General features: G+C 53.0%; 2 protein-coding genes and 1 long non-coding RNA gene across 10 annotated transcripts in view; 1 reads left to right on the top strand and 2 right to left on the bottom strand.

The window, feature by feature from the left end:
• The window catches only part of Speg (striated muscle enriched protein kinase), a 51,112-nt gene extending 47,113 nt beyond the window's left edge, over positions 1-3,999 (bottom strand). For 3 of the 6 annotated variants that reach the window (XM_036173054.1, XM_036173060.1, XM_036173061.1), the window contains exons 1-5: positions 3,922-3,999; positions 2,898-2,940; positions 2,040-2,069; positions 1,373-1,462; positions 954-1,290 (exon numbers count right to left, since the gene is read on the bottom strand). In XM_036173054.1, coding sequence (XP_036028947.1) covers positions 954-1,290; positions 1,373-1,462; positions 2,040-2,069; positions 2,898-2,940; positions 3,922-3,954 — 533 coding nt within the window. In that variant the 5' untranslated portion in view covers positions 3,955-3,999. Of the gene's footprint in view, positions 1-423; positions 677-953; positions 1,291-1,372; positions 1,463-2,039; positions 2,075-2,897; positions 2,941-3,921 lie in introns of those variants that run through there. The other 3 variants (XM_036173056.1, XM_036173055.1, XM_036173057.1) reach the window with 3 other exon arrangements.
• Positions 633-23,917, top strand: LOC118573060. Of its 3 annotated transcripts, XR_004943580.1 has the most exons (7): positions 633-745; positions 11,223-11,365; positions 11,837-12,479; positions 12,856-12,915; positions 15,959-16,099; positions 21,971-22,130; positions 22,977-23,917. It is a non-coding gene; the product is annotated as an uncharacterized LOC118573060 (long non-coding RNA). The 3 variants fall into 3 exon arrangements; XR_004943582.1 differs by lacking the exon at positions 11,837-12,479; XR_004943581.1 differs by lacking the exon at positions 15,959-16,099.
• Positions 18,263-25,466, bottom strand: Des (desmin). Its single transcript, XM_036173063.1, has 9 exons — positions 24,792-25,466; positions 23,519-23,579; positions 23,322-23,417; positions 23,042-23,203; positions 22,762-22,887; positions 22,102-22,322; positions 20,677-20,720; positions 19,171-19,253; positions 18,263-18,970 (listed from the first exon to the last, which is right to left on the bottom strand). Exons 1-9 carry the CDS (start codon positions 25,364-25,366, stop codon positions 18,929-18,931), a joined length of 1,410 nt encoding a protein of 469 aa, XP_036028956.1. The 5' UTR covers positions 25,367-25,466; the 3' UTR covers positions 18,263-18,928.

Below are 25,466 nucleotides of genomic sequence, written 5' to 3'. Positions count from 1 at the left end.
CACCAGGGTCCCCCCTGTTATCCTCCATGTCTACCCAACACCCACACTCATCACAAGTGAAGCCCCTCTTCAGTTACCCAAATACCCACCATCACATCTACCATCAGCCACTCCCTCTTCTGCTTAGGGCACCCCCTCCTGTTTCTGCCCATCTCCCAGATCTCCAAAAATGGCTTCAGCACCTCACCCCAACACCTCCACGTGTCGAAACCCCCTACCAGGCCAGCCATGGACCCTCCTCAGGTGCTGTCCACGAGATCAACCCACGCCCCCCCTGCCACTGTTACTCCAACCCTCCACCTCTACCCTAGCTCCCTATCCCCACCCCCTCCTCATCTCTCAGCCGGCTGCCTCCCCACAACCCACATCCTCCCGGCGGTGCCCGGTGCCCGAAGGCCCCTTGCCCCAGCTGCCCCTGACCACCTCCGCTCTCTTCTCTCTCCTGGGTGCTGTCTCGCTCCCCTGCTTTCTCCTGCTCTCCCGGGAGCTGCCGTGCAGAAAGGTTCTGTTCCTCCCAGAAAAAGGCCCACATGGGAACAGGAATGTGCAGAGAGATGAAAAGACAGCAGCTGCTGAGACAGCAGGCATGGAGGGGGCCCCCGAGGGGGGGGGCGATCCTGGGACAACTGGAGCCTACATGAGCGAGGCGGGAGAGGGGCCCTGACAAACTGGAACTCCTAGAGGAGAAGAGGAAGGGGCAGAGGGGTCCACAAGACCGTGACGATGGCACCGTGAGCCTGCACAGGTGGGAGCAGGAGGCCGTGGGCGGTGATGGTAAAAGGAGGGAGTGGTGTGGAACGAGAGTGTAGCCAGTGGAAGCCGTGGGGAATGGAGTGCAGAGACGGATGAGGCAGAGGAGGCTGGAGGGAGGCTAATGGAGCAGAGATGGGGCAGCGCAGGGGGCGGCATGGTGAGATGAGACAGTGTGGGCCCCGGGTGAGGCCATTACTTACACGTGGATTGAGAGCGCCCGTCCTCTGTACAGACTGAACGCGCTGCCATACAGGTCACTGGCCACCGAAAGGCTATCCTCTGACCCCCAGCTTGCGCCCACCAGATTAGCTCGCGATGCCCGCACCAGCGGCTCCACCCCCAGGTGCCGTGGCCCGGCCCCGGTTGTCTGTGCTTGCCTTGGGCTGCCTGGGAGGGGGCGGGTGCCACCCCCGCTGCCCGCTTCTTGCTCCAGGACCGTCTGCCCGCTGCCCCACCAGCTCACTTGCTCTTCTGAGGTGCCTGTCACGGAGGTCGGGGGTGTGTCCAGGGAGGTGCCCACCAGGGTATCAGAGCCCCCTAAAGAAAGGAGCACAGTGAGACAGAGGCACCCTTTGTAGGAAGCCCGTCTGCTTGCTCTTGGAGCACCCAGAAAGCTCACCCGTGGGGGTGCTGAAGGCCCTGTCATCCCGAAGCTCCAGGCGCTGGGTCCCCTGCACATCGCTGATGTCATCCTCAGCAGTCTCGGAGTCTGGAGAAGAAGGGGTCTGTGTGGGCAAGGACCTCCTCCCTATGCCTCCAACTCTTCCCTAGTCGCCTCCCGCCTCCCCCAAAGCAAGTTCCATCTTAATCACAGGGAGAGCTTCCAGGACCCAGTCTACTCTTTGGCTCCTGACTCCCCCTGAGTCCAGCCTGGGATACTTAAGGCAGCCCCTCCCATGCAGGTGCCCTGGCTCCATCCCTAGACCACTCACCCTCAGATGATCACCCTTACCTCCATGGACCCCTCCAAATAAGCCACCCCCACCCACTTATAGGCTTACCAGGGCCTCTTCCACCCTCTCCATGTCCATGACACCTTAAGGTCTCGAATAGCGGCATCCCACATAACAAGGCCCTAAGTTCCAGGGTTCCAAAGTCTAGGTTCCAGTACCCCAGGAGTCACCTCAGAGCTGTACTGTCAAGGCACGCAACCAATAGCAGGACCAGGCTGTCCTGAACCCCAAAGCAGCCGGAAGGCATCAGGGTGTAACTGAGGCAGGGTGAGGAGAAGCCCAGACTGGGTAGGGGAAGGGAGTGAGGGGCTAGGGCAGGAGCCAGCTTCCTACCGTAACTTTGCTTTCTGCAGGAGCGGAAAACTTCGCTTCCATAGGAGCAGCGGGAGAGAGATGTGGACAGACAGTTATCAGAGTGTTTGTGGGATGGGGCATGGAAGGCAGGCAGAACATAGGGAGCAGAGGGGTCCCTGGTGCCCAGAGATGGTCTGTAGGATGGGGAGGGAGATCCCCAGAATGTACCAACACTGGGAAGCCATATGCTTAAGTTGTCATCTCAAATGCCCAGTGATTCTGGTACCCTCAGCACTTACTGGTACTCTCACTACACACACACACACACACACACACACACACACACACACACACACACACACATTTGTGACCAGCCATAGACTCAGGTCTGTCTCCCTAATATTAAGAGTCAGGACCATTTTCTGTTACAATGTTTGCATGGCACTTTCCATGGTGCTGTGGCAGCTGTCCCCCTCAAGAACTTCTCTACTATTGAATGGTCCTCAAAAAATGCCATGGCTAGGTTAGAAGCAAAGATTCCTGGGCATGTTTCAACATCCCAGAGCCTATCATGTTCCGTGCCTCAGTTTCCCCTTGGGTACCATAACAAACAGGGGCCATGTAGTCATTGCCAGAACATGGCAATGTAATGCTTCTCACTTGGTCCCACAGATGGACAACAGAGAGCTGAGGACCATGGTGGGTGTGCTAGGGAGCCCCTTCCCAAATACTAGGGCCTTTCTCAGCTGCAGAGAATAGGTCTTTCTTGGGGATGGATAGATGGGAAGGGGGGGGTCCACATCTCATGGGCTATCTTCAGGTCTGAGATGCCTCATAAAGGGGCATGAACCAAGAGGAGAAGTGGGCATGGGCTACAGCAACCCGAAGTCCACGCACCATGGGTAAGTCGGCCAAAGGCCCGGCGGGAATGGCCGGTTTTCTGAAAGAGAAAAGCCAGAACGAGTTGTTGAGGAGGAGGCTTGTTGCTGAGTCCAAATACCTCTCATCCCGATCTGCTATCATCAAACAGGAACTCATACTAGGGGCCAGAGCACAGAGGCCAAAGCCATTAGGTGGCCCTGGTCATAATAGCTCAGCTCTCCTTCCCCTAGGCTGCCCAGCCGGGCTTTGGGGAGGAGCCAAGGAAGAAAGGCTAGGGAACAGCAGGGCCTGTAGAGCAAACCTTAGTACTTCCTAAGGGCTAGAGGCTCAGAGCCTGGGGTCAGAGCAGCACGCCCAGAGATACAGGGGAGGAGATAAGGAAATCAGCATGACTGAGGGAAGATGGAGTGGGGGCGCTAGAATGAATACGAGATGGAGGGCAGAGGACACAGATTCCTGCGGCGGGGAAGGGCAGACACCTGGGATAGGTATCTGCAGGCAGGGTAGGGGCTGGCAAAGGATAAAGTCCTTCAAAGGCCAGCATCTTGCTAATGCAGGAAGGAGGCCCCAGTACATAGAGGACAGGACAGAGCTTGGGGAAATTTCTTGAGCTCAGCGCGGATCCATGAGCTTTGCTTTCTGGATCTCCGGAATTACGGAAGGCTGCGGAGTAGGGGGCCCAGGAAATGCCGGGCGGGGACTGAAGCCAGGGCTGGATGTGGGTGAGATGGCAAAGAAGCCAGTGGGCGCTGCGTGCTGAGACTGTAACCGGAGCCTCCAGGGGTCGAGGGGATGGGGGATGATGGGGGCTTCTGCCCTTCAGCACGGGGAGGGGCCTGAGCTCTCCAGTCGCTGGCCAGGGCGCCCGCCGGCCCCCCCACCCCCATGTGCCCGGCCTGTCGTCCTCCGCGGGGCTGGGGTGGGGCCAGCGCCACTCCATCGCCCCCTCCCCTGGGCCCAGCGGCGGTGACCCGCCCTCCCTCGGGGCGCCCAACCCTTCCTGCCCCCTCCCGGCACCACCCGCCCCCGGAGCCCTCACCTGGAAACGCTTCTTCACCCACAGCTTCTTCATGGCGGGGGAGGGGGCCGGGCCGGCGGCCGGGCGAGGAGGGGACAGGCGGGGGCGGGGCGGAGTCGGAGGCGGGGCCGGGGGCGAGCTGGGGAGCGGGCCGGAGCCGGCGCGGGTGGCGGAAGAAGCCGCCGGGCCTTGGGAGCCGGGGTGGGGGTAAGACCAAGGCGGCTGCGCCCAGATCCCGCCCCTCCTCCGCCAGCCCGAGCCCTACCTGGCGACCCTTCCCTTGCGAGTCCTTCTACCCACCCTGGGGCAGCACTCGCCTGCTTTCCAGCTCTCCCACGGAACACCTCCCTACGCTGACAGCCAGCACCCCCACCCCACATCTGCCTTTCGGACCCTGGGCACATGGGGAAACTGAGGCACAGAAAGGAGTGCAGTAGTAGCCTCTAGTTCAGGCCACTTTCGTTGGTAGCGAGAGGCGGCCTCCTGGCCGCATCCCCTTTCCTCCAGCAGGCTGGTTCTGGAAGGTCAACAGCATCTTCGCTAGCGTACTCCGCAAACATGCGCACAGGCAACACGGTCAGACAGCACCCAACTCACCTCAGAGCCACAGCGCCGGGTGGGGGCGCCTAGGTCATGCTCAGCACAAAGATCCTGGGGTCGGGGCTACGTGCTGACTTGGACCCAGGCTCCTCAGGACAGTAAAAAAAGGGCTTTCCTCTCTTTGGCTCGAATTTCTGGACGTTCCTTGTACTGTCCCCTCCCCTCCATCCGTCCATCTACACACCACACACACACACACACACACACACACACACACACACACACATACACACACACACACACACACACACACACACACACGACACGGGCTAAAGTGTTCATAGGTGTTCTTAATAATCAAAGTCAACTCATAGACACACAAATGAGCTACTCCTGAGATTTTTGGGTGTGGGCCCCCCACTGCCCACCCCACCTTATTCAGCACCATGTACACACACTGCGTCTAAACAAAGTTCTTCCTTCCTTTCCTCATGATAATGTAGCTAGGTTTCGTTAGCATTTGCCAAGTACCTGGCACCTTCCACATGTCAGTCAGTTCATTCAAAACAATCCCTGGAGCCTGAAACCCTTAGCAGTATTCCCATCCCCATTAAACGGGCAAGCAGCTGGGGCTGAGAGAACTGGTACCACCACAGGTCTCCTCATCCCAGAATGCACTGGTGTGGTGCCAGCCCCAGCTATGACTACAGTACTAATTAGTAACATGTACTGCCTCCGTGGTCCGTGCTAGGCATTATGCTGAGGACCTTGTATGAGTAACTCATTTAATCCCCATAAGGAGAAAGACCGAGGTACAAAGCAATTACTTGTCCCAGATGGCAAGTTTAATAAATTGAGGGAGCTGGAGTCTTTGACTAGGTCATTGTGTCATAAAGAACCGTATGCTGGTTCGTCCCTGTGTCTCCTGACCTTATTGCTGTAAAAACCTTGACACTGAAATAAATACAAGGTCAGACCTAATGAATTTGGTTTGGTTAAGGGTGAGACAACACACTCACATCCAACTGTTGACAATAATACCGATCTCAGTTTTTGTTTCTACCTGACTCCTGTAGTTGCTCACATGTGGGACACTATTATCGTTATTGTTATTATTATTATCATTGTTATTATTATTTTGAGACAGGGTCTCACTTTATAGCCCTAGTAGACTGGAGCTCACTCTGTAGATCAGGCTGGCCTCAAACGCAGCCTCTCATGTTCTGGGATTAAAGGTATGTACCATCATACCTGGGGAGCTTAAGATCCTGCCTCCTACATTCTGGCTACATACAGGTGTCCTTGTTTCTCAGACAAATGGCCAATGGGTACAGATGGAGACTCATGTGTAGAGATGTGCATGGAGAAGGCACGTTTATCTGTCCATACTAGTTCCAGCCAGAGGACCCCGGACACCCCCAAATACACCATCTTGCAGATGGAGGAGCTGAGTGGACAGAGAGGGTAACATGAACCCCTGTTCCCCAGCAGAATCCGAGGGGCTGGCACATTCCATAGCAAAAATAACCAATGGGCAGCAGGCATGAGTGACGGGACAGCTGGGCTTGATGAGCCACTGGCAGGATTCTGTGTTCCTGCCCGGAGAATCCTGAAGGACTGGCCTGGGAGGTATCACTCGCAGCAAGAGCGCCCCCCCCCGCCTCCATTTTTTCCTTCATGGCAGAGCATCTGTGCTATGCTGCCACTTTCTCATTTCAGCCCAGCCAGCCTTCTCTTCTTTAGCCGGAAAAAACTCTAAAAGATGCTGCCTGCCCTGGTCTCCTGGCAGATCTTCCTCTGAGCCACACACACCACTGTTTTCCCTCCACCTCTCCTTCCTGCCTCTGCTCAGCTTCTCTTTCCCTTCCTCTAACGACCGGCCCGTCTGTCACTCTCCTACTTACTGTACAGGGGACGGTGCCTCGTATTGTCTCTCTCTTGCTTTCGGTCAAGCTTTTGGTTCTCTCTCCCCCACCCACCCTCGCTATGTACCCTAAGCACCCCAAAATGGTAGAAAACTGGTTCATAGGAGACACTCAATAAACACGGGAGGGAGTCTCAGGTAGGCAATAGGTAAGGAGCAGTAGGGAACAGGTGGTGAATCTTCTAGATTTCAGCCCCTTTCATCCAGCCTTTCCTTCCTCTCTGTCCCACCCCAGCTAGTTCCCAAGAAACTGTTGGAGAAGTGACTATCCCCCATTCTGCCCAGATCTTCAGGGAGGGACTTGCTCTGATGGACAACGTGAGGGAGGCTTCTCTGCTACTCTCTTTCCCCTCCCAGGGTTCCCCTGTGATTCCGCTGGCCCCTCCTCCTCTCTCTGATTGGCACTTGCTGTGTTATGCACACATGGATGGTGATACTCTTTTCCCATTTCCAATTCCACAGTAGTTCCTCATGGCTTTTTATACAGACAGTCCAAGTCCAGGTGGGAAAGATGGTAACTACAGAACAGTCCTTCCTGAGGGTTTGGGGTTCTGCTGTAGTCCTCTCCTTTCCTGGACTAAACTGTCCCTCTTCCTATCTGACTCCAACCTCCTCCTTCCACGACTTCAAGTGTCCAGGCTGCTTCCTGCCATCTGTTGACCACGGGCCTTTCTGATTAACACCGATCTTCAGAGCCTCGCTATAAAGCTTCAACTAACACACACATACCAGCTCCCCCTGCTTGCCCCTTCTCTCAGCTGCTCTGTACCCCCTGCCCTGAAGTGCTAGGCGGTGGTGGCACACGCCTTTAATCTCAGCACTCGGGAGGCAGAGGCAGGCAGATCTCTGTGAGTTCGAGGCCAACCTCGTCTACAGAGTAAGTTCCAGGACAGGCTCCAAAGCTACACAGAGAAATCCTGTCTCGGGAGGAAAAAAAAAAAGCCTCCTCTTAAGCCACACGTGCCCCGTGATCTGAGGGCACCACTTGACTTGTTCCGGTCACTTGCTGGGGAGCCATGGAAGGATGGAAGCCTGTGTGTGAGGCAGGCTGGAGGAGGACTTGGATATTGATACAAGAAACATGGGCATGGTAAGAAGCTCGTCACTTAGTCTTTCTTTCTGTGAACAGGCAATGAAGACCCAGGCTCAGAGACCCAGCTTTCCAGACATAATCCCCCTACCTCACTCACTAGCTGTTCAACCTTGGATACCTTGGAATCCTGGCTGTCTTATATATTAGTAAAGTCCAAATAATAACCAGAGAGTTTGGAAGATTAAATAATTAAATGAGACCACACCCTTAATACATGTTAACAATTTTACCAAAATCCTGAATTTCTGGCAGTCTCTCCCCTTTATTTCCTATTGCAACACCCTAAACCCTGCACCTTTACCACCTGGGTGTTCTCATCCTACCCACCCTGAGGCAGACTTGTTTTCCAGAGTCTTGACAAGACCCTTCCACCCTCAACTAACATCTCAGGCTTCTGGAGTGCCAGGAGCCTTCAGATCACCCTGTCTCACCCAGCCAGAATGCAATCATGGCCAGGAAACCACTCCTTCCGTCTGTAGCCAGGTCCTTGCTTGGCTTCCTCAAGTTCCTTGAATGTTTGTGCTGTCGGTTCCAAACAAGAGCGTTTTCTATGAAGCCTGAGTGATGCCGAGCTCTTGGCTTGGCTTCCCTGGACCAGGAGCTGTCACTGAGCAGGGATGTGAGGGATGGGCAATAGAAGAGGCAGAAGCCAGACTCATCTCCAGCATCACCAAAGCCATTGCCCCCCCACCCCCCACCCCGGACTGTTTCTCCACCTTGTATCTATACATCTGGGCATGTTCTCAAAGGTAGCATGCTTCAGCTCAGTACCCTCTTCCTGTCTAATGTGAATGCCAGAGGCCTTAAACCCAGCCCCACAGTCTTCCTTCACTCCAAGCCCTTCACCCTTGCTGTTCACCAAGATGGCTCAAGTCGGGGGAGATTGTACCCCTATGTCTAGGTGTGTCCAGTCTGGGCTTATCTATGCCTAGTCCACCACCCTGATTCAAAAGCAGCAAAGAAACATCCCTGCTGAGGGTTGGAGGTAGCCTGCATCTCCACAGGTGACAGGCCAGGCCAACTTCTTAGTAGCTCATTCTAAGGCACTGAACAAGCTCTCTCTCTCTCTCTCTCCTTCCCTCCCTCAGAACATCTTGAGTAGTAGAAAGGCCCCAAGATCTCCAAGGTTGAACAGGATGCTCAGTCCGGACATGCCACAAGCAGCCCTTACCTCCCTCCTCTCTAGTCCACATTGTTCTCACCTGTCCAAGGACGGACGCATTTGGAGTGGCAGGTTGTTTTTGTTTTTGTTGAGACAGGGTTTCTCTGTGTAGCTTTGCGCCTTTCCTGGAATTCACTCTGTAGCTCAGGCTGGCCTCAAACTCACAGAGATCCGCCTGCCTCTGCCTCCCGAGTGCTGGGATTACAGGCGTGTGCCACCACTGCCTGGCGGAGTGGCAGTTCTCTATGGACCTGCCCAGCATCTAACAAGCACTATAGCCACCACTCTCTTCCTCTGTCTTTCCTTTTCCTGATCTTGTCTCTCTTTCCTCCGGGTTGTATTCCGGTTAATTTATATTCCTTAATCTTTGAGTTATAGTCTGTTTTCGGCTTCTTTTACTCCAGACTATAGGTAAATAAAAACTACAGGAATCGACTCCTTCAGCTCAGAATTCTTCCAGAACATGCTCCAGCCCCTAGGCTCAGGTTAAGGAAACCTGTACTGGCAGCTTCTAGGCCAAATGGAAGCCACCCTTGGCCATTTACAGGCCAGGCCTGGCCACTGGGACTACAAGAAGACTCTAGGAAATGGGCAGGGTGAAGCTAGGGAGAGAAGACATGGAGAGGGCATCTCATTTCCATCTCCTGCCTAGACTTTGGACTTCTTTCCCCTCCACTTTGTTGGGGGGTCTTTCATCTCTAGACTTCCTCCCCAGAGCACAAAGATTGACTCTTATATTCTACCATTGAGTGCGATGAGGTGTCCCTTTGCAAATGACCAAAAAGTGACGCTTCCCCTCTACCACAAGTCCTTTGCATCTCTCCCAGAATTCCATTTTTCAAAGTTTGGTAGGTCCAAGACTGTCTTTGGTTTAGAGAACCACATGGTTCATAAAATGAAAAAAGGAAACCCCAAAACTGACCCAAGGACTATCAACCTGGCCTGACACCCCCACCAGCTACAACAGGACCATGCTACAAGACGGAGGCCCCTGCCCCTCCCCTCCTGCCTTAGTATATCAACCTAGAACTCTGCCTTCACACCAGCCCAAAGCATGTCCCCTGGACACTGACCTGGGAACCTCAGTAGACATGTTCCACAGTTTTCAATATCGTCTCCATCTACCCTCGTCTTATGTATCTGTATTTACACCGCCAGAGTCCACAGCCTCCCATCACAAATGCCTGAGACACACACACATACATGTACATGGATTCTAAGCAGCCACTTCTCATGTCTGGCCTTAGTTCCATCTGCTGAAACCCTGGACCCTGTTCATTCACATCTGATCCCTTCCACCTTGCCTGGTCCTGACCACATCATCCTGTCCCAGTATTGATCTTCAAAAGAGAAGATCTGGCCATCCTCCTTCCATGCGGCCCCCAAAAGGGGGATTGGCCCCTTCAGACGAACACACATATCTGTGAGGGGCTGATCACCAGGTCTCAAGTCTGTCTTTGGAGCAGAAGAGAGCAATTCTCCCCAGGGGGTTTCCTTTCTACTAGATAAGAAGAGCTTTTGCACTATCATCCAAGAGGTCTGCGTGGGTCTCAGGCTAGGCCCACTAACTGCTGACCCTTGACCTCTGACCTTCATGTGGGCAGCCCCTCTACTTTGACACACTTTCCCTGTTGATCGGCCCTTTTCAGAGTGGGCACAGCTGAGAAAACTGGGCACCTGGGAAGGTAGGGAGGGACTTTAACCTGCGTCGCGTGGCCTGGGTAGCTGTCTCTACCCCTGTGCCCCCAGCCCTGCCAGGCAGGCCCCACCTCTGCATTACCTCTGACCTCCAGCACTGTGAGCACAGCCTCGCAGGAGGCCTGGCCCCGCTCATTCTGGGCGCTGCAGCTGTACACACCGGCGTCCTGTGCCCCGCAGCTCCGCAGCCACAGGCAGCTGGGCTCTGGGGCCGGTGTGGGCAGGAGCTGCCCATCCCGGAACCAGCTGAGGTTAGGCTGGGGTGTCCCGCTCACTACCACCCGCAGCCGCACATCACTGCCCGCACACACCGCCGCGTTCTTCAGGGGCCGCAGGAAGACCGGCGCCCCGGCCCCTGCCCCGGTGGGGAGGACCCCTCTGCCGGCCCCCACCTTGGCTCTCTTCGGGGGCACCCCGGGGCTGGGAGGTGCCCTCGTGCCGGCGTCCTCGCCTCGCGCGCCCCGGCCTTTCTGCATGGCCTCTGTGATCTGGACTAGGGGGACGGGGAACGCTGGATCTGGGTGGCCAAGGGAACGCCCCGGGGGGTATGGTGCCTTAGGAGATGGGTCCTATGGGGCCGGCGGCCGGCCTTCCTGCTGCCCGCCCGCCTTCGGCCTGTGCTACCCAGAAGGTCACCAGGGCCGCCCGCGGTTGCGCCTCGGGGACTATTTTTAGGCCCCCCGGCTCGAGTTGCGAATGAGCAGTAGAGGGAGGGGGCAGCAGAGGAGGGGACTTGGACTCCATGTGGCTCCTTCTCGCTCTCCCAGTGCCCCCCATCGCCAGCACTGGCCTAAAAGAATCTCCTCCCCCACGGTATGTCTGTCCTCCCCCCCAACCCCGCCCCCAGCCTGCTGGACCTGGGGAGTCGAGTTACCCCTGGGCTCAGGCCCATTTCCTTTCTTCAGCCCCAGCGCCCCAGCCTCACTAGGCTGCTGGAGAGGAAGAGGAAAGGTCCAGAGGAGATGTCTGAGAGGTGTGTGGAGAGACAGGCCCTAGTGGAGGTGAGCAGAGGGACCGGTGGGCTCTCCCAGCACCTCCATTACAGCTGGTAAGCACCAAGACCCATATCCTGGAGTTTGGGTGGATTTCTGGCTCCTAGCTGGTCCTGCACTCACTACCAGCACCACGCCACCTTCACAGCCCAGGCCACTGCCAATCCTGTCACAATCTGCCCTCCCCTGAAGAAGGTAGTTGACTAGGATTGGAACCAGCAGCCAATAGCAGCGAGGGCAGTGGAGACCCAGGGACAGCTTGAGGAGAACATGCTGGAAGCGGGGTTTGGAGGGCTTGAACTGTGTGGGTGAGGGCAAAGCTTTGGTTGTTAAGGACTCTGTTCCGAAGGCAGGAAGTGCTATGATTGATTTCAAGCTGTTGCAGATGATTCCTTTGTCCAATCTTGTGGATGTTTCTCTCTCTCTCTCTCTCTCTCTCTCTCTCTCTCTCTCTCTCTCTCTCTCTCTCACACACACACACACACACACACACACACACACACACACACACACACACACACGGGTAGAGACAGGTGCCCAAACCACTAGACACAAGTAGTTGCAATCTCTCACCATCTTCCTAGGTGCCCACTTTTTTCAGCTGTGCCCACTCTGAAGGGCAGATCAACCCGGAAGGGCAGGGAAAGTGTCAAGGTAGAGGCTTCCCACATGGAGGTCAGAGGTCAAGGGTCAGCAGTTAATGGGTCTAGCCTTGAGACCCACACAGACCTCTTCTCACTAGTCCAATAGAGAGAAATCCCTGGGGAGACACATATAAACAAGGGTGCATATAAAACTGGTAAATCTGATAAGCTGGATATGCCACACCAATGTCACTTTTCCTGATATTCATACAAGGTGTCACCCCTGGAAAAAGCCAAGTGAAGCGTCCAAGATCTGTCTGTGTTATTTCTGACAAGGGCATATTAATTTACATTTCTAAACTACAACAAAAGAAATTTAAGGTATAAGGTCCAGGGAATACCTCAGTATTAGAGGGCTGGCATAGGATTTCTGAGAGTCTCAGTTCTGTTTGGAATCATACACACACACACACACACACACACACACACACACACACACACACCTTTAGAGATCCAGACCTGACTGTGAACTCTAAAAGGATGAACCCTGGGAAGAGCTGAAAGCCAGGGTCACTCAGAGATGGGGGTAAGTATTTTTGTCTTGTTGGTTGGTTAAATGAACCATCTTCATTCTGGGAAACTGAAGTTAAAGCGTGCATGTGTGCTTGTTTGTGTGTGTGTGGAGGGGCAGGCATTCGTGTGTGCAATGGTGCTTGTGAGCGTGAGCATGCATTCCCAGGCGCGCAGTAAAGAAGAAACAATTTAAACACTGAATTATGTCCATAAAGATTAAGAGCCTTAGGGAATGACTTTTCATGTAGTTTGCATACATTAAAGCTGACTCTTTGTGATGTGCAGGTCTGTGGGTTTTGACAAATGCATGAAATTGTGTATTTGCTACCCCAGGAACATACAAAGCAGTTCTATCACCCTAAATACTCACGTGCGCTTCCTCTTTGTAGCTGGCCACACCCTGTCTACCAGTCCCTGGCAACCTCCAGTGATGAATTGAATTCTACAGTGTAAGTTGAATTCTAAAAAGGTTTTAGAGAGAGAGAGAGAGAAAGAGAGAGAGAGAGAGAGAGAGAGAGAGAGAGAGAGAGAGAAGCCATAATAGACAGAACACCAAGAACAAAGGAGCAGATACTGTCTCATCTTTGTTCCTAAGCTCACAATCAGCCAGAAGAGGATGGCTCGGTGGGAAAGTGCTTATTGTACAAGCATGAGGGCAGGTGTTCAGGTCCCCAGCAGCCATGTAAAATCCAGATGTGGCGACACATATCTCTAACTTCAGTGTTAAGGGGGTGAGACAAGTGGATCCTAGGGGCTCACTGGCCAGCCTACCAGAATTAGGATATCCCAGATTCGGTGAGAGATCCTGTCTTTAAATATAAGGTGAAGAGTTGGGGCTGGAGAGATGACTCAAAGGTTAAGAGCACTGGCTGCTCTTCCGAAGGTCCCAAGTTCAAATCCCAGCAACCACATGGTGGCTCCCAACCATCTGTAATGAGATCTGGTGCCCTCTTCCGGCCTGCAGCCACACATGCTGTATACATAATAAATAAATAAGTCTTTAACAAAAAAAAAATAAGGTGAAGAGCAATAGAGAAGACACTACCACCAACTTCTATCCTCAACACATGCATGCATGGGTGGTACACCTGTGCATGCCACCCCCTCCACACACATACACAAAGCTTACCACCCAAAGCCATTTAATTAACACCGTGCCTCACCATACAGGGAACTCAGCAGATGGTCTGTAAACGTTGGCTGATTGGCTAGTTGGTTAAATAAATGGACCATGGGACCTTGAACGAGTCACATAACACCTCAATTTGCTCATCTATGCATGGGGTAGCCAAACTTGGGGTATATTTGTCCCTTCAACAAACATTTCTTGAGTTCTTCCTGCGAGGCGGGCACCATTCCATTGGCCAGGAACATAGCCATGGATGAAACAGACAAAGGCGGCAGTCCTGGGGTTGCTTATATTGGAGAAGACAGACATTTGACAGACAGAGAGAGATACTGTGTAGATAACTCGTCAAGGAATGGGAGATACAAGCGTGGTGGGGGTATGTTTTGAAACAGGGTGGCTGGAGACTGTGGTGATACGTGTCTGCAATCCCAGCATTCCAGAGGTTTAGGCAGGAAGATAGGAATTCAAGACCAGCCTGGGCTATACAGTGAAGGCCTGTCTCAAAAAATAAAAAATAAAAAATAAAATAAAATAAAATAAAATAAAAATACTTAGGGTCATTGGAGTCACCTCCACAGCAACACTGGAGCCGGTCTGGAAAGGATGAGGAAGGAAAGGCAGGCTGCAGAGAGCTGGGCAGGATCATTGCCACCTAGGTGGGATGTGCCTGGCGGATTCTGGAAAGAGCCAGGAGGCCAGCAAGGCTAGAAGGAATGAACACAGAGTCAGCGTGAAATGGATCATATAGGTTGAAAAGATGGCCTCGCATCTTGCAGGTCATGGTGCTTTTATTCTCAGCGGAATGGGAAAGCATCTCTGGGTTTTGAGGAGAAGAATTACATGAGCTGACCTATGTTGTGACGGTATTAAATTATATTAAATATTAAAATGAATATTAATTATTTAAAAGGCACTGGCACAGGCCGGGAACATGGCTTGTTTTCTGCCTTCTGTGTCCATTCAGAGGTCTACCTTGACTTGCTCCCAAGGGTCTACAGTCGCTGGCGCCCTCTCCTGGACCAGGCTGTCCCGGCTGAGACAAGTAGAAAAGGTCAGGCTGAGGTCAGGCCAGTTGCTCCAGACAGCTGGCTGTTAGGTGTTTGTCCCTCAGCACGGGCCCCACAGTACCCTGCATCCTGGCGCCAGGCTGGGTATGCATGCTGCCAGGTTGCCCTGCCTTCTGATCACAAGTCTGTAGTGTCATGGAAAGATCTCTGGTCTCTAGAGGTCCTGTCTCCCTTTGCTATAGATGGCTGTGTGACCTTGGCAGATCATGCCGCCTCTCTGGGCCAAAGAACATTTCATCTAAGTTGTTCTTGCTTGTTGTTTGTTTGTTTGTTTGTTTGAAGAGGTCAACCTGGAACTCATGTGTAGAATAGTCAGGTCTTAAACTCATGGTGTCCCTCTACCTCCCCAGCGCTTGGAACCATTGTGTCTGGCTCCTCTGAGTGGTCTTTCAAATGTGTTATTGTTTGTTTTGTTTGGGTTTTGTTGTTGTTGTTGAGATTTCATTTATTTTTTGTTTATGTGCATGAGTGTTTTGTGAATGTACATCTGTGCACCATATGCACGCAGTACCTACAGAGGCTGGAAAAAGGCATCGAATCTTCTGGGACTAGAGTTACAGGTGTTTGTAAGCTCCCAGGTGGGTGCTGGGAATTGAACCCACGTCCTCTAGAAGAGCAGCTAGTGTCCTCACATGCCGAGACATCTCTCCAGCGCCCTCCTCCAAGTCTCAATGACATGCTGTGTGCATGTGGGGTGAGGGGAAATCTCAGTAGCTATCCACTGAAGGGTGAAGCAGTGGTGTCACCGGCCCTTCCTAGTGAATATGTAATATGGAGAAAAGTAAATAAACGTGCCTGGTGGGTATTCACTCAAGAAGCACTGAAATATTTAAGGAGGGCCGGCCGGTGGTGGTGCACGCCTGTAATCCCAGCACTCGGGAGGCAGAGGCATGCAGATCTCTGTGAGTTCGAGGCCAGCCTGGTCTACAAAGTGAGTTCCAGGAAAGGCGCAAAGCTACACAGAGAAACCCTGTCTCGAAAAAAACAAAAACAAAAAACAAAAAGAAATATTTAATGAGTATCTACCGTGCACCAAGTACCCTTTGGGGTGCAAGGGATTAGTAGTGAATAAAACAGACAAAAACTGTCCTTGGGCAGCTGACATTTTTAGGTATTGAATCAAAGGTCACTGATTCATTTGCATATGTGCCCTGGTGAGCTATGTAGAGAGGAATGATTTGGAAAGGAGTGACCTCAGAGGGCAGGGCTGGAGTTCAGCCAGAGTGGACAGATGGGATAGAAGAGTGCCCACTGGGATCTAGCTGCCTCTACAGTTCTTCCTGCTCTCCTCCTCAGAGCATTGGAGCTAGCCTGAGCCTGGCCTTGGGGCTGTGGGAAGCCTCGGAGGGTCTGTTCCCTTCTTGATGTACACAGTCTTGAAGAAAGCTCCACAGTGTCTCAAGGCACAGGGGAGATCCTGCCGTGGAAGCAACTGGGGTAAGGTGCACCGAAAAGCTGACTCTAGGTTCAAAACCATGTGAGCCATGAACCTTCTATGGGTTGTTTTGTCCATCCCCGGCGTCGCGGCCAGCTCATGGGAGCAGGCTCAGAAAAGCTCTCCTCAGAATGTACCCTTTGGGTGTGGCGGGCAGTTCTGGCCTCCTGTCAGACAAGCAAGTGTAGTTACAGGAGACAGGTGTGTGAAGGAAAGACTTCCCTTCAGAGCATCCCGTACGGAGGGGCCTCCAGGGAACAGCCACAGACGATGGGATGGGATGAGGCTGGGGAGGGGATTCCTACATGAAGGCTGTCTGAGTTCTGACTGAGTCTGGAACCCCCAGTGCCCCACACCCTAAGGATTAGTCTGTACTTGAGCTGTTATTTTAGGACAGTGAGGCTACCCCACCCCCAACCTATGTGTCCTTCTGCCCTATGTGGAGCCGATGAGTAAACACAATTCACTCGGGGTGAAGGAGAAACAGTGAGGCTCTAGAAACTTCTTCCAGGCTGCCGTGGCAGCCTTATCCACCAAGGCTAGGCCCTCAGCCCAGATACGCTCCAGAGAAGTCAACACATATCTGAGTTTCAAAGATAGACAGCTCCTTGCTCATGCTTCCTGTTCCAGGTCCACGTAAAGACACTGAATGCCATTCTAGTCCATGTTCTATGAGAGGTTGTCCCTAGGCTGACTCTATTAGATCATGTGGGAGACAGAAATGACCAGCAGTCACAGGTGGCAGAGGTGGGGACTTGGTGTGGATCCTCAAAATGGGCCTGCTTCAAGAAAGTGGGGAACTGGTAACTCAGGGGTGTATTCAAAAGGGGAAGAGAGATAACACTACCAGTAAGGATTCCGGAAGGTTTTGGAAAGCTATTTTAGAGTGGCCAGTAGGGACTTTAAGGCTAAAGCCTCGTTGGTTTATTCACGTGCAACCTACATGTATCCATCGTCTTTCTGGCTTCTATACTTCCATCTCCTTTAAGGGGCAGTCACTTAGATACAGGAGGAGCAGCATGGAGCCTCGGGTCCGAGGGCTTAGCATGTTCCTTAAATCTTTCATTAACCTGAAATATGTTTTAGGAAGATGTAGGAAGAAAGACAAACTTCACGCCCTGGCCCCCAGACCTTTGGCCTATCTATTGTCTCTAAACTATCGATTACGTCTTCCCCCATAGATTGAAATGCCTCCTTAAATGTACACCAGTGTTCCATGCATATGTGAGGTTTGTTTTCTTACGTGAATGTCTTACATAGTTTCTTTTCGTTAACAACACTTTCTAAGTCGGGGGTTCTCAACCTGTGGGTCGTGACCCCCTCAGGTTTTTTTTTTCCATATCAGATATCCTTTAATAGTTCCTATACACCCTTTCACGTTATTTGGATTTTTTTTTTTTTTTTTTTTTTTACACAATATCTTCACTATGTAGCCCAGGCTGGCCTTGAACCTGAGGTCTTCCGGCCTCCACCTCTGGAGTACCAGTGCTGGAAGTGCAGGCAGCACACCTCCCCTGGCTCCCTTTGGTATTTTCATTGAGAGTGCATTCCATTGGGATCGCGTATGGATGAAGGATGGGTTGACATTTTCTCAGTGTCGAGCCTTCTTCTCCGAGTAAAGATTCTGTCTGCACTTTCGTGAACATTGGTCTTTTGCCTGGCTTGGCCTCTGTGCATTAAAGAGCCTTAGAAAGAGTTAAAAGGTACTTGGAAAACTGAAGAAAAAGGATCGAGAGTTCAAAGCCGAACCTTGGGTAGAAAGGGAGTCTGAGACCAGTCTGGGCTATGTGAGATATTATCTCAAAAAAAAAAAAAAGTGAATGAAAGGGGCTGGTAGTTTCTTTGGGAGAAAGGACTTGGGAGCTCCCTTCACAGCCAGTCTGGAAGAGAACTGTCCCCATCCCTGCCTTCACCCAGATGGCCAGATGATCCGAAGGTAGGGTAGGAGGCTTAAGGAGGAGGCGCTGTGGCTTTTTAACAGAAGCCCCTTATCCAACCTCCCCTACGGTGCACACAGCCTGCGGCTCTGGGAGGCCCGTAGGGCAATCTAGCTGGGCAAAAGGTGACACAGTCCATCTCAGGGTAATGGGTGGTATGACAGGGTCCAACACCCCCCCCCCAACTCATAGGTCAAGACAGCAGAGGCTTGTAGGTTTGTGCTTGACTCTTTATTGTTTCTGTCCAGGGCCCCCACAGTGGAGGGGCAGGCGTGGGAGGTGGTCCCCTCCCACCAGCCTGAGCCCACTCTGCCTCTCTCTCCTTTCCCCTCCAGCTTCTCACCCACCCGCTCTCCTTCTGTATCTCCTGCTCCCACATCCAGCACCTTCAGGTTCCCTCTTACAGCCCCCGTTTTTCTAAGCCCATCCTGGGCTGGGATGGGAAAGAGAGGGGCCATTCGGACATTTTTCAGCCCTCTTCTCTCATCTCAGCTGAGAAGGCTTCACTCAGTCTCGGACCCAGGCTGGGGGTCGAATGTGGGGATGTCCATAAGCTCTGTCCTGACACTGCAGATTCCCAACGCCCTCTCTCTGGTACCCTCTCCAAAGCCGAAGGCTAGAGCCTGGGGTAACAAAGGAGGGAGGGGACGGGCCATGACTGGAGCCGGGTTCTATCTCAAGAGCCAGGCTTGACACTTGCCAAAAGCCAGGACTCATGGTAAGGTCTGCAGAGGTGACTGGGGTATTTCCTGGGCAGCATGAAGACCGCAAAGGGCTGATCGGTGAGGAGGAGTCAGAGGCTGTGAGTGGAGGAAAGTGGCTGGGTGTGACATCCAAGAGTGGAAGAGGCTGGCTTCAAGAGGCAGTGAGGATGGGACCAGGACAGTGTCCGGCTTAGAGCACCTCGTGTTGTTGCTGTGTGGCCTCGCTGACGACCTGAGCAGATGGAGAAGTCCATTCATTGCCGGCTAAGAGGAGCCTCGGCCTCACTTACTCCATCCCAAGACAGCAGGACCTCCTCACCCCCTTTCAGGGTAGGAAGTCGCCCAGCTGGTGAAAGACACTTGGCTGGCAGACTGCCATGGTGTCCACCCCCATTACCTCCCCAAGGACAAGGGGTCCGACAGACCACTCACCTCTCCATCCCGGGTCTCAATGGTCTTGATCATCACCGTCTTCTTGGTGTGGACTTCGGAACCCCTCTGCTCAGGGCTGGTTTCTGTAACAGACCCAACACACAATCAGCCCGGCCAAGTTCATATCTAAGCCGCACTGTGGGTGGAATTCCACCCCAGGCTTCATAGTCTCGTGTGCTAGCTGATTTCCACCCTCCTCTTGACAACCTTCTGACTTCTCCAAGACCTGACCCTTGAGCCCAGCACCCAGCAGGTGGTTCTGTAGAGCCAGGGGCCAGTCCCGCTAAAGAGATGTCTTCAAGAGTCAAGAGATGGTGTTGTGAGTGCTGGTGCAGGATGGCAGGGGACCCAAGGCCCAGGCCCAGTACTCATGTTCCCTAGCCTTCTTTGTTCCCTCTCTGCCTCTGGATTTTCAGAAGAGCCCTGCATGAGTATATATCCTTAGACTCTCCTTTATGACAGAGAGCCCCAAAGCCCAGGCCTGTGGACCTTGGAGGAACTTAGAGGCTCCAGTTCTTTATCTCTGGACAAGCTGCTTGATGTCTTAATGCCAAAGCTAGTCACTGATTCACTGTGCTGATCCACTGACCCTACTGTGCCTCAGTTTCCTCTCTGGGAAACAGCATCCGTGGTACTTCCCTTATTGTGGCACAGGGCTACTGATTTGCAGCAAAAGTGATTTGATATGCAAAATGCATACTTGGTAACTGAATAAACAACTAAGTGAAAAAAAAAGAAGCCTAGTGGGGGTCACATTCAGTTCCTTGGTGTCAGGAGTTTGGCGTTCATGAATCCCTTAGCAAGCAAGTAGCCTGTAATGAACGTTTGACTCGGTGGAGCACAGCATGTATTTTTCCTGATGGAAATGAACATCGAAGATGTAAAAGGTTTGATCTAGGAAAGGAGAAGCTGCCAAGATCTCCGACTCCCTTTCCTAATGTATCATTAGTGAGCGCTTTTCTGCTCTCTGGGGTTGGGAAGCCACTTGATCTGCATATTACTAATGTCAGAATGGCAGAATGCCCTCAAAGCTCATTCTCTTCATTGTTTGGCTTTGCTAAAAAATTGGCTTCCCTTTTTCAACCGTGCATCCAACTTCTTGCTCCCCGCAAACAAGGCACTCAACAAACAGCCAGAGAATGGTGTGCCAAGTGCTCTCCGGCGGCATGCCAGACAGATCATGAGCAAGGGGTACCTTCCTGCCCAGAGAGTGAGATGTTCCTACTGCCAGGGGAACACCCCTGCAGCTTCCAGAGTTTGCCATTCAGGACACATCCTGATTCTTGAGACCCAATAATCCAGAAGGTACAGGGAAAGCAGTCGGCACAAAAAAACACAAACCAACACCCCACCTCCCTCCCCCACCCCTCAGTGTCTTATCTACAGCCTTCTTTCTCTTCATGCCCAGTCTGCTCCAGGGTTCCATCCTCTCCTAAAAGGTTTGGGCTACCCAAGCTGACTCCCTAGCCCCTACAGCCCCACCTCTACCACCCAGCACACACTCACCTCGGAAGTTGAGAGCAGAGAAGGTCTGGATAGGAAGGTTGATCCTGAAAAGCAAGAGACCATGTCCCCAGAGGGTTAAGGACACTCAAATCTCTCCCAGAAGCCACCATTTCCAGCTGTCCCAGCCTCCTCCCCTACCCAGCCCAATACTCTCACTATCCACAATGCACAGATCAAAAACCAACTCTAGCTGTTCCAGGAACTGTCCCCTTCTAGAAAGATCATGAATGCTAATCCTGACCTCGGGCATGACACCAAGATGCCTAACCCCACTGCACCCTCCAGGTCCCCAGGCCCTCCTTGCTCCTGGTACTAGAGGAAGCGACTCACTTGGTGTCCACCCTCTAGGCAGGCCAAACCCAGGAATGGGCCATTTATGCCTAGTCTAGAAAAGGGCATCTGGCTCTAGCTACCTTAAAAGGTCATCCATGTTGTGTTAGAAGTAGATGTCATTCTATAAAACTCAGGGGCTGGTGATGTAACTGGATTGGTAAAGAGCTTGCTTAGCATGCATGAGGTTGTGGTTCAAACCCCGGTACCACAGAAACCAGGCATGACCGCACAGCCTGTCCAAGTCCCAGCACTTAGGAAACAGAGACGAGCAAGAAATGTTCAAGGTCGTCCTTGAACTACATAGTGAGTTTGAGGCCATCCTGAGCTACATTAAACCCTTCTCAAAGGAAAGAAATAAATAAAAACCCTGAATTCTCCTTATAAATCCATACCTAAACATGGCTGCCACACTTTCATGAGTATTGATGATGCCATTTTTTTTTTTTTTTTTTTGGCATAATAGATCTGTCTTAAATTGATGTTAAACTTACATACAGTGAAATGGGCAAACCCTTAGGGTACATCGAGTGAGTTTGGAGAAGAATCTATCTCCATGTAACTGCCAAGAATCAAGATTCACAGTATTACTGTCCCCCAGAAGACTCCCTATACTCCTGTTTCTTGCGTCTGGAGGTTGGGCGGGTTGCCTTGAGCCCATCACCTGTGTCTTTTCCTTTGTGTGTGCTTGTGTGTACACTCGCTTTAGCCTCCCCTCTCTAAGGCCTCCCATGCACAAGGCTCCCTGCCTCTTCATGTCTGTTTGTCTCCAGCGGCCCCTCCCTTCTCTCCCTCATCATTTTCCACTCCGCTTTCATCTCTCCCTGGACTGGCAGTAATATTTTATTACTGATTGCCGAATATGATTTTATGCTGCAGGTTCTTAATTCTAAAGGTAGATAAGGGAATACTTACATTTCTCTTCTTTATAAAAAAGCTGTTAATTACATCTCGCTTTACCCAGGTGGCCCTGGTTAATTTTCCGCGATGGGCAGAAGAGTGGCCTCTCGTATAGGACTGTTTTCAGGTCTCGCTGAGATCATCTGTGATGGACTGGGCTCCCAGCACCCTACCCTACCCTACCTAAATCCTTACCGGCTCTCCTCGCCCTCCAGCAGTTTCCGGTAGGTGGCAATCTCCACATCCAAGGCCATCTTCACATTGAGCAGGTCTTGGTACTCCCTCAGGTGGCGGGCCATCTCATCCTTCAGATGCCGGATCTCCTCCTCCAGGCGCGCAATGTTATCCTGATAGCCGCTGGCCTCGCTGGCAAAGCGATCCTCCAGCTCCCTCATCTGCCTCATCAGGGAGTCATTCTGCAGGGGATGAGGGGGCCCAAGTCAAGTACAGTCCCAGAGCATATCTAGGAAGGAGGGCACCAGAGAATCGGGGTGGGAAGAAACCTAGTGTTGGAGGCAACTCCTCATGGTCATGGTCAGGTAGAAGAATCACCAAAGCCTTCTTCCTTAGCTATGGAACCCTGAGTTCTAGAGAAGTCTTATGTGGCCATTCAGAACAAACCACCTAATAAGGAGCGTCTATACTAACCCTCCAATCCTACATAGGGAGACACCCCCAGGAGTCCTCTGATTCCTTAGTATCCAACTAGGAATCTACCTGTCTGCCTTTACCTCCCTGTACATTTGAGAAGATGGAGGCCCCAGAGGGTCTGTAATGGGCTCAAAGTGTCACAGAGTGTGGAACTGAGGTGTAGGCAGAAAGAGGCCGAGCTTGTGGGCATGGGGAGGGACTCACGGTGCCCTTGAGAGCATCAATCTCGCAGGTGTAAGACTGAATCTGATGTCGGTACTCCATCATCTCCTGCTTGGCCTGGCGCAGTGCATCATTGTTTTTATTGGCTGCCTGGGTCAAGTCTGAAACCTGAGGGCAGAGATGGAGAGAAGAAGGCAGGGTGTAGTGTGGGCAAGGGGGTGTGGAAGTTCCAGGCTCACCCTACTCCGTGGATGCAGGTATAGGAAGCACCTCACATGGAGATACAGGACGGGCGCCAGCGCCCCTTGGCCAGACCACCTACCTTGGACTTGTACCACTCCTCAGCTTCAGAGATGTTCTTAGCCGCGATGGTCTCGTACTGAGCACGGATGTCCCTGAGGGCCGCTGTGAGGTCTGGCTTGGACATGTCCATCTCCACCTGGACCTGCTGTTCCTGAAGCTGGGCCTGAAGCTCACGGATCTCCTGCAGGACCCAGCTGGGTTTCAGTCCCCTTCCAAACCCTCCCAGAACACCTTCGCTCCCCATTTCAGAGTCAGCCCCTTTTCTGGCTGCTTTCTGCATCCCCCAAGGGCCCTGGTACCTCTTCGTGCACTTTCTTAAGGAATGCAATTTCCTCATTGAGTGACTCGATTCTGCGCTCCAGGTCGATGCGAGCTAGCGTGGCTGCATCTACATCCTGAATATGGGGAAACAAGAACTTTAGGGTCTGGAACAGCTCAAGTGGAGCCGAGGGGGAGAAAAGAGAGAGATGTCTATTGGGGAGCAGAGAGGGCTCACCGCTCGGAAGGCAGCCAGATTGTTCTCTGCTTCTTCCCTCAGTTGGATTTCCTCCTGCAGCCTAGGCAGGACAGACAGACAAATAGTGAGTGGTAGAGCTGTCAATAGAAACCACTGCCTGGGACCTATCAGGGAGCCAGCTCAGGACACAGGGACAAGTCCTGGTTGCTGGGTAGAAACAAGAGGCCTGGGGGAAAAAAAATAGCAGAGGCCCCTCCCATGGGAGGGGGAGGGGGACAGGAAGTGGCTCAGTCTCAACCCTGGAGCCACACCCTTGAAGTCTATGTCCCAAATAGCTTGACCTCCCTGGGGTTAGGAACTCTGTTTTATTTTATCCACCTCTGTGTTCTCAGACCTAGCCTGACCAAGTGGCTGTTAGTTAAATAAATGTTTGCGACTTTGGTGGCAAGAAGGTGACTCTGCTCAGTTGGGTAAACAGATGCAGGACCATGAACGTACAGAGCCTTTTCTATCTTTTAATTTTTTTTTTTTTTAAATTGTCTAAACACAAGTCTTGCTATGTAGGCCCAGTTGGCTTGGGACCTGCTTTGTATCACAGGTTTGCCTAACACTCACAGCAATCCTCCTGAATCATCCTCCCAAGGAACTGCAGGGGCGTGCCCCCATCTCGGAATTACTCGGCCTTTTCTTATTGGATCATGATGGAATGGGCCGGCCCTCTTGAGCTTTAAAAGGGCCACAACCAGTACTCACTGTGCCCTTTCCTCAGGCCTATTCATTTACCTAGTGCAATAGCGTTCATTACCTCAGCTAGGCCCAGGGACCAAGCTACCTCTTCCCCCCTCTCCCCTACCCTCTCCCCACCTCCCCAGAGCCTCAGCGCAGCAGAGCTGAAAGTTTGCTCCCCTCCTCCAGCCCTTCCCAGCCCATCCATCCAGCTTTCCAGGCTCCCATCAGCCTCTTCTCCCTCTGACCATGCTCTGGCCCTCTACCTTGTCTCTGTTGTGGTCATCAAAGCCACTCCAGCCCCTTAGAATCCTTTCAAAGGCGGCTGCTCAGCTTGCACTGGGCCTCCCCAGGCGCCCCCTCCCCCATTTCTTCTATCTGTCTACCTCCCCAAGCAAACGACTCCAATGGGATATAGAAGGAGCAATGGAAAGATCCGGGGTCCATCTCTTCCTAGGGAACACCCAGGGAATGACCTTCTCCAAATATGGGATGAGGAGGGTCCCAGGCTCCGGGAGGGGGTGCCTAGTTCCCCGCAGGGGCATGGGATGAAGGGGGAAGAGCTGAAAGGCGCTGGGCCCCTCACTTGGCCTTGAGTCGCTGCAGGTCGTCGATCAGGTTGTCACGCTCCACGTCGACGCGGGCCCGCTGGTTGGTGAGCACCTCCACCTGGCGCCGCAGCTCGCGCATCTCCTCCTCGTAGAGCTCCGCGACCCGAGTCGGCTCGCGGCCCTTGAGCCGGTTGACCTCGGCGGCGAGCGCGGCGTTCTGCTGCTCCAAGAAGCGCACTTTCTCGATGTAGTTGGCGAAGCGGTCATTGAGCTCTTGCAGCTCCACCTTCTCGTTGGTGCGTGTGGCCAGGAACTCCTGGTTCACCGCGTCGGCCAGCGAGAAGTCCAGCAGCTCGCCGGCGCCATAGGATGGCGCGCGGGTGGTCCCCAGCCGGCTGGCCCGCAGCGACCCCAGGCCCCCGGCCCCGCCCGACGTGCGCGATACCTGGTACACGCGGGATGTCATCGAGCTCGAGGAGCCCTTGGTGCCAAAGCCTGCTCGAGGGAACACTGGAGAGCTCAGTGGGGAGCCGAGCGAGAAGCTCGGGGCGCCACCGAAGGTGCGGCGGTAGGAGGACACCCGCTGGCTGGACGAGTAGGCCTGGCTCATGGTGGCGGCGTGGACGAGGCTGGGCGGACGCACAGAGGAGGCAGCGGGCAGGCAGCCGGCTGGAGAGTGGATATGAAGAGGGGAGACAGAGCCCCTTAGC

This window comes from Onychomys torridus, chromosome 23 (assembly GCF_903995425.1).
Source record: "Onychomys torridus chromosome 23, mOncTor1.1, whole genome shotgun sequence".
Lineage (NCBI taxonomy): Eukaryota > Metazoa > Chordata > Mammalia > Rodentia > Cricetidae > Onychomys > Onychomys torridus.
Note: the sequence above shows the minus strand (reverse complement) of the source record. Positions and strands in the feature narration are given on the sequence as shown.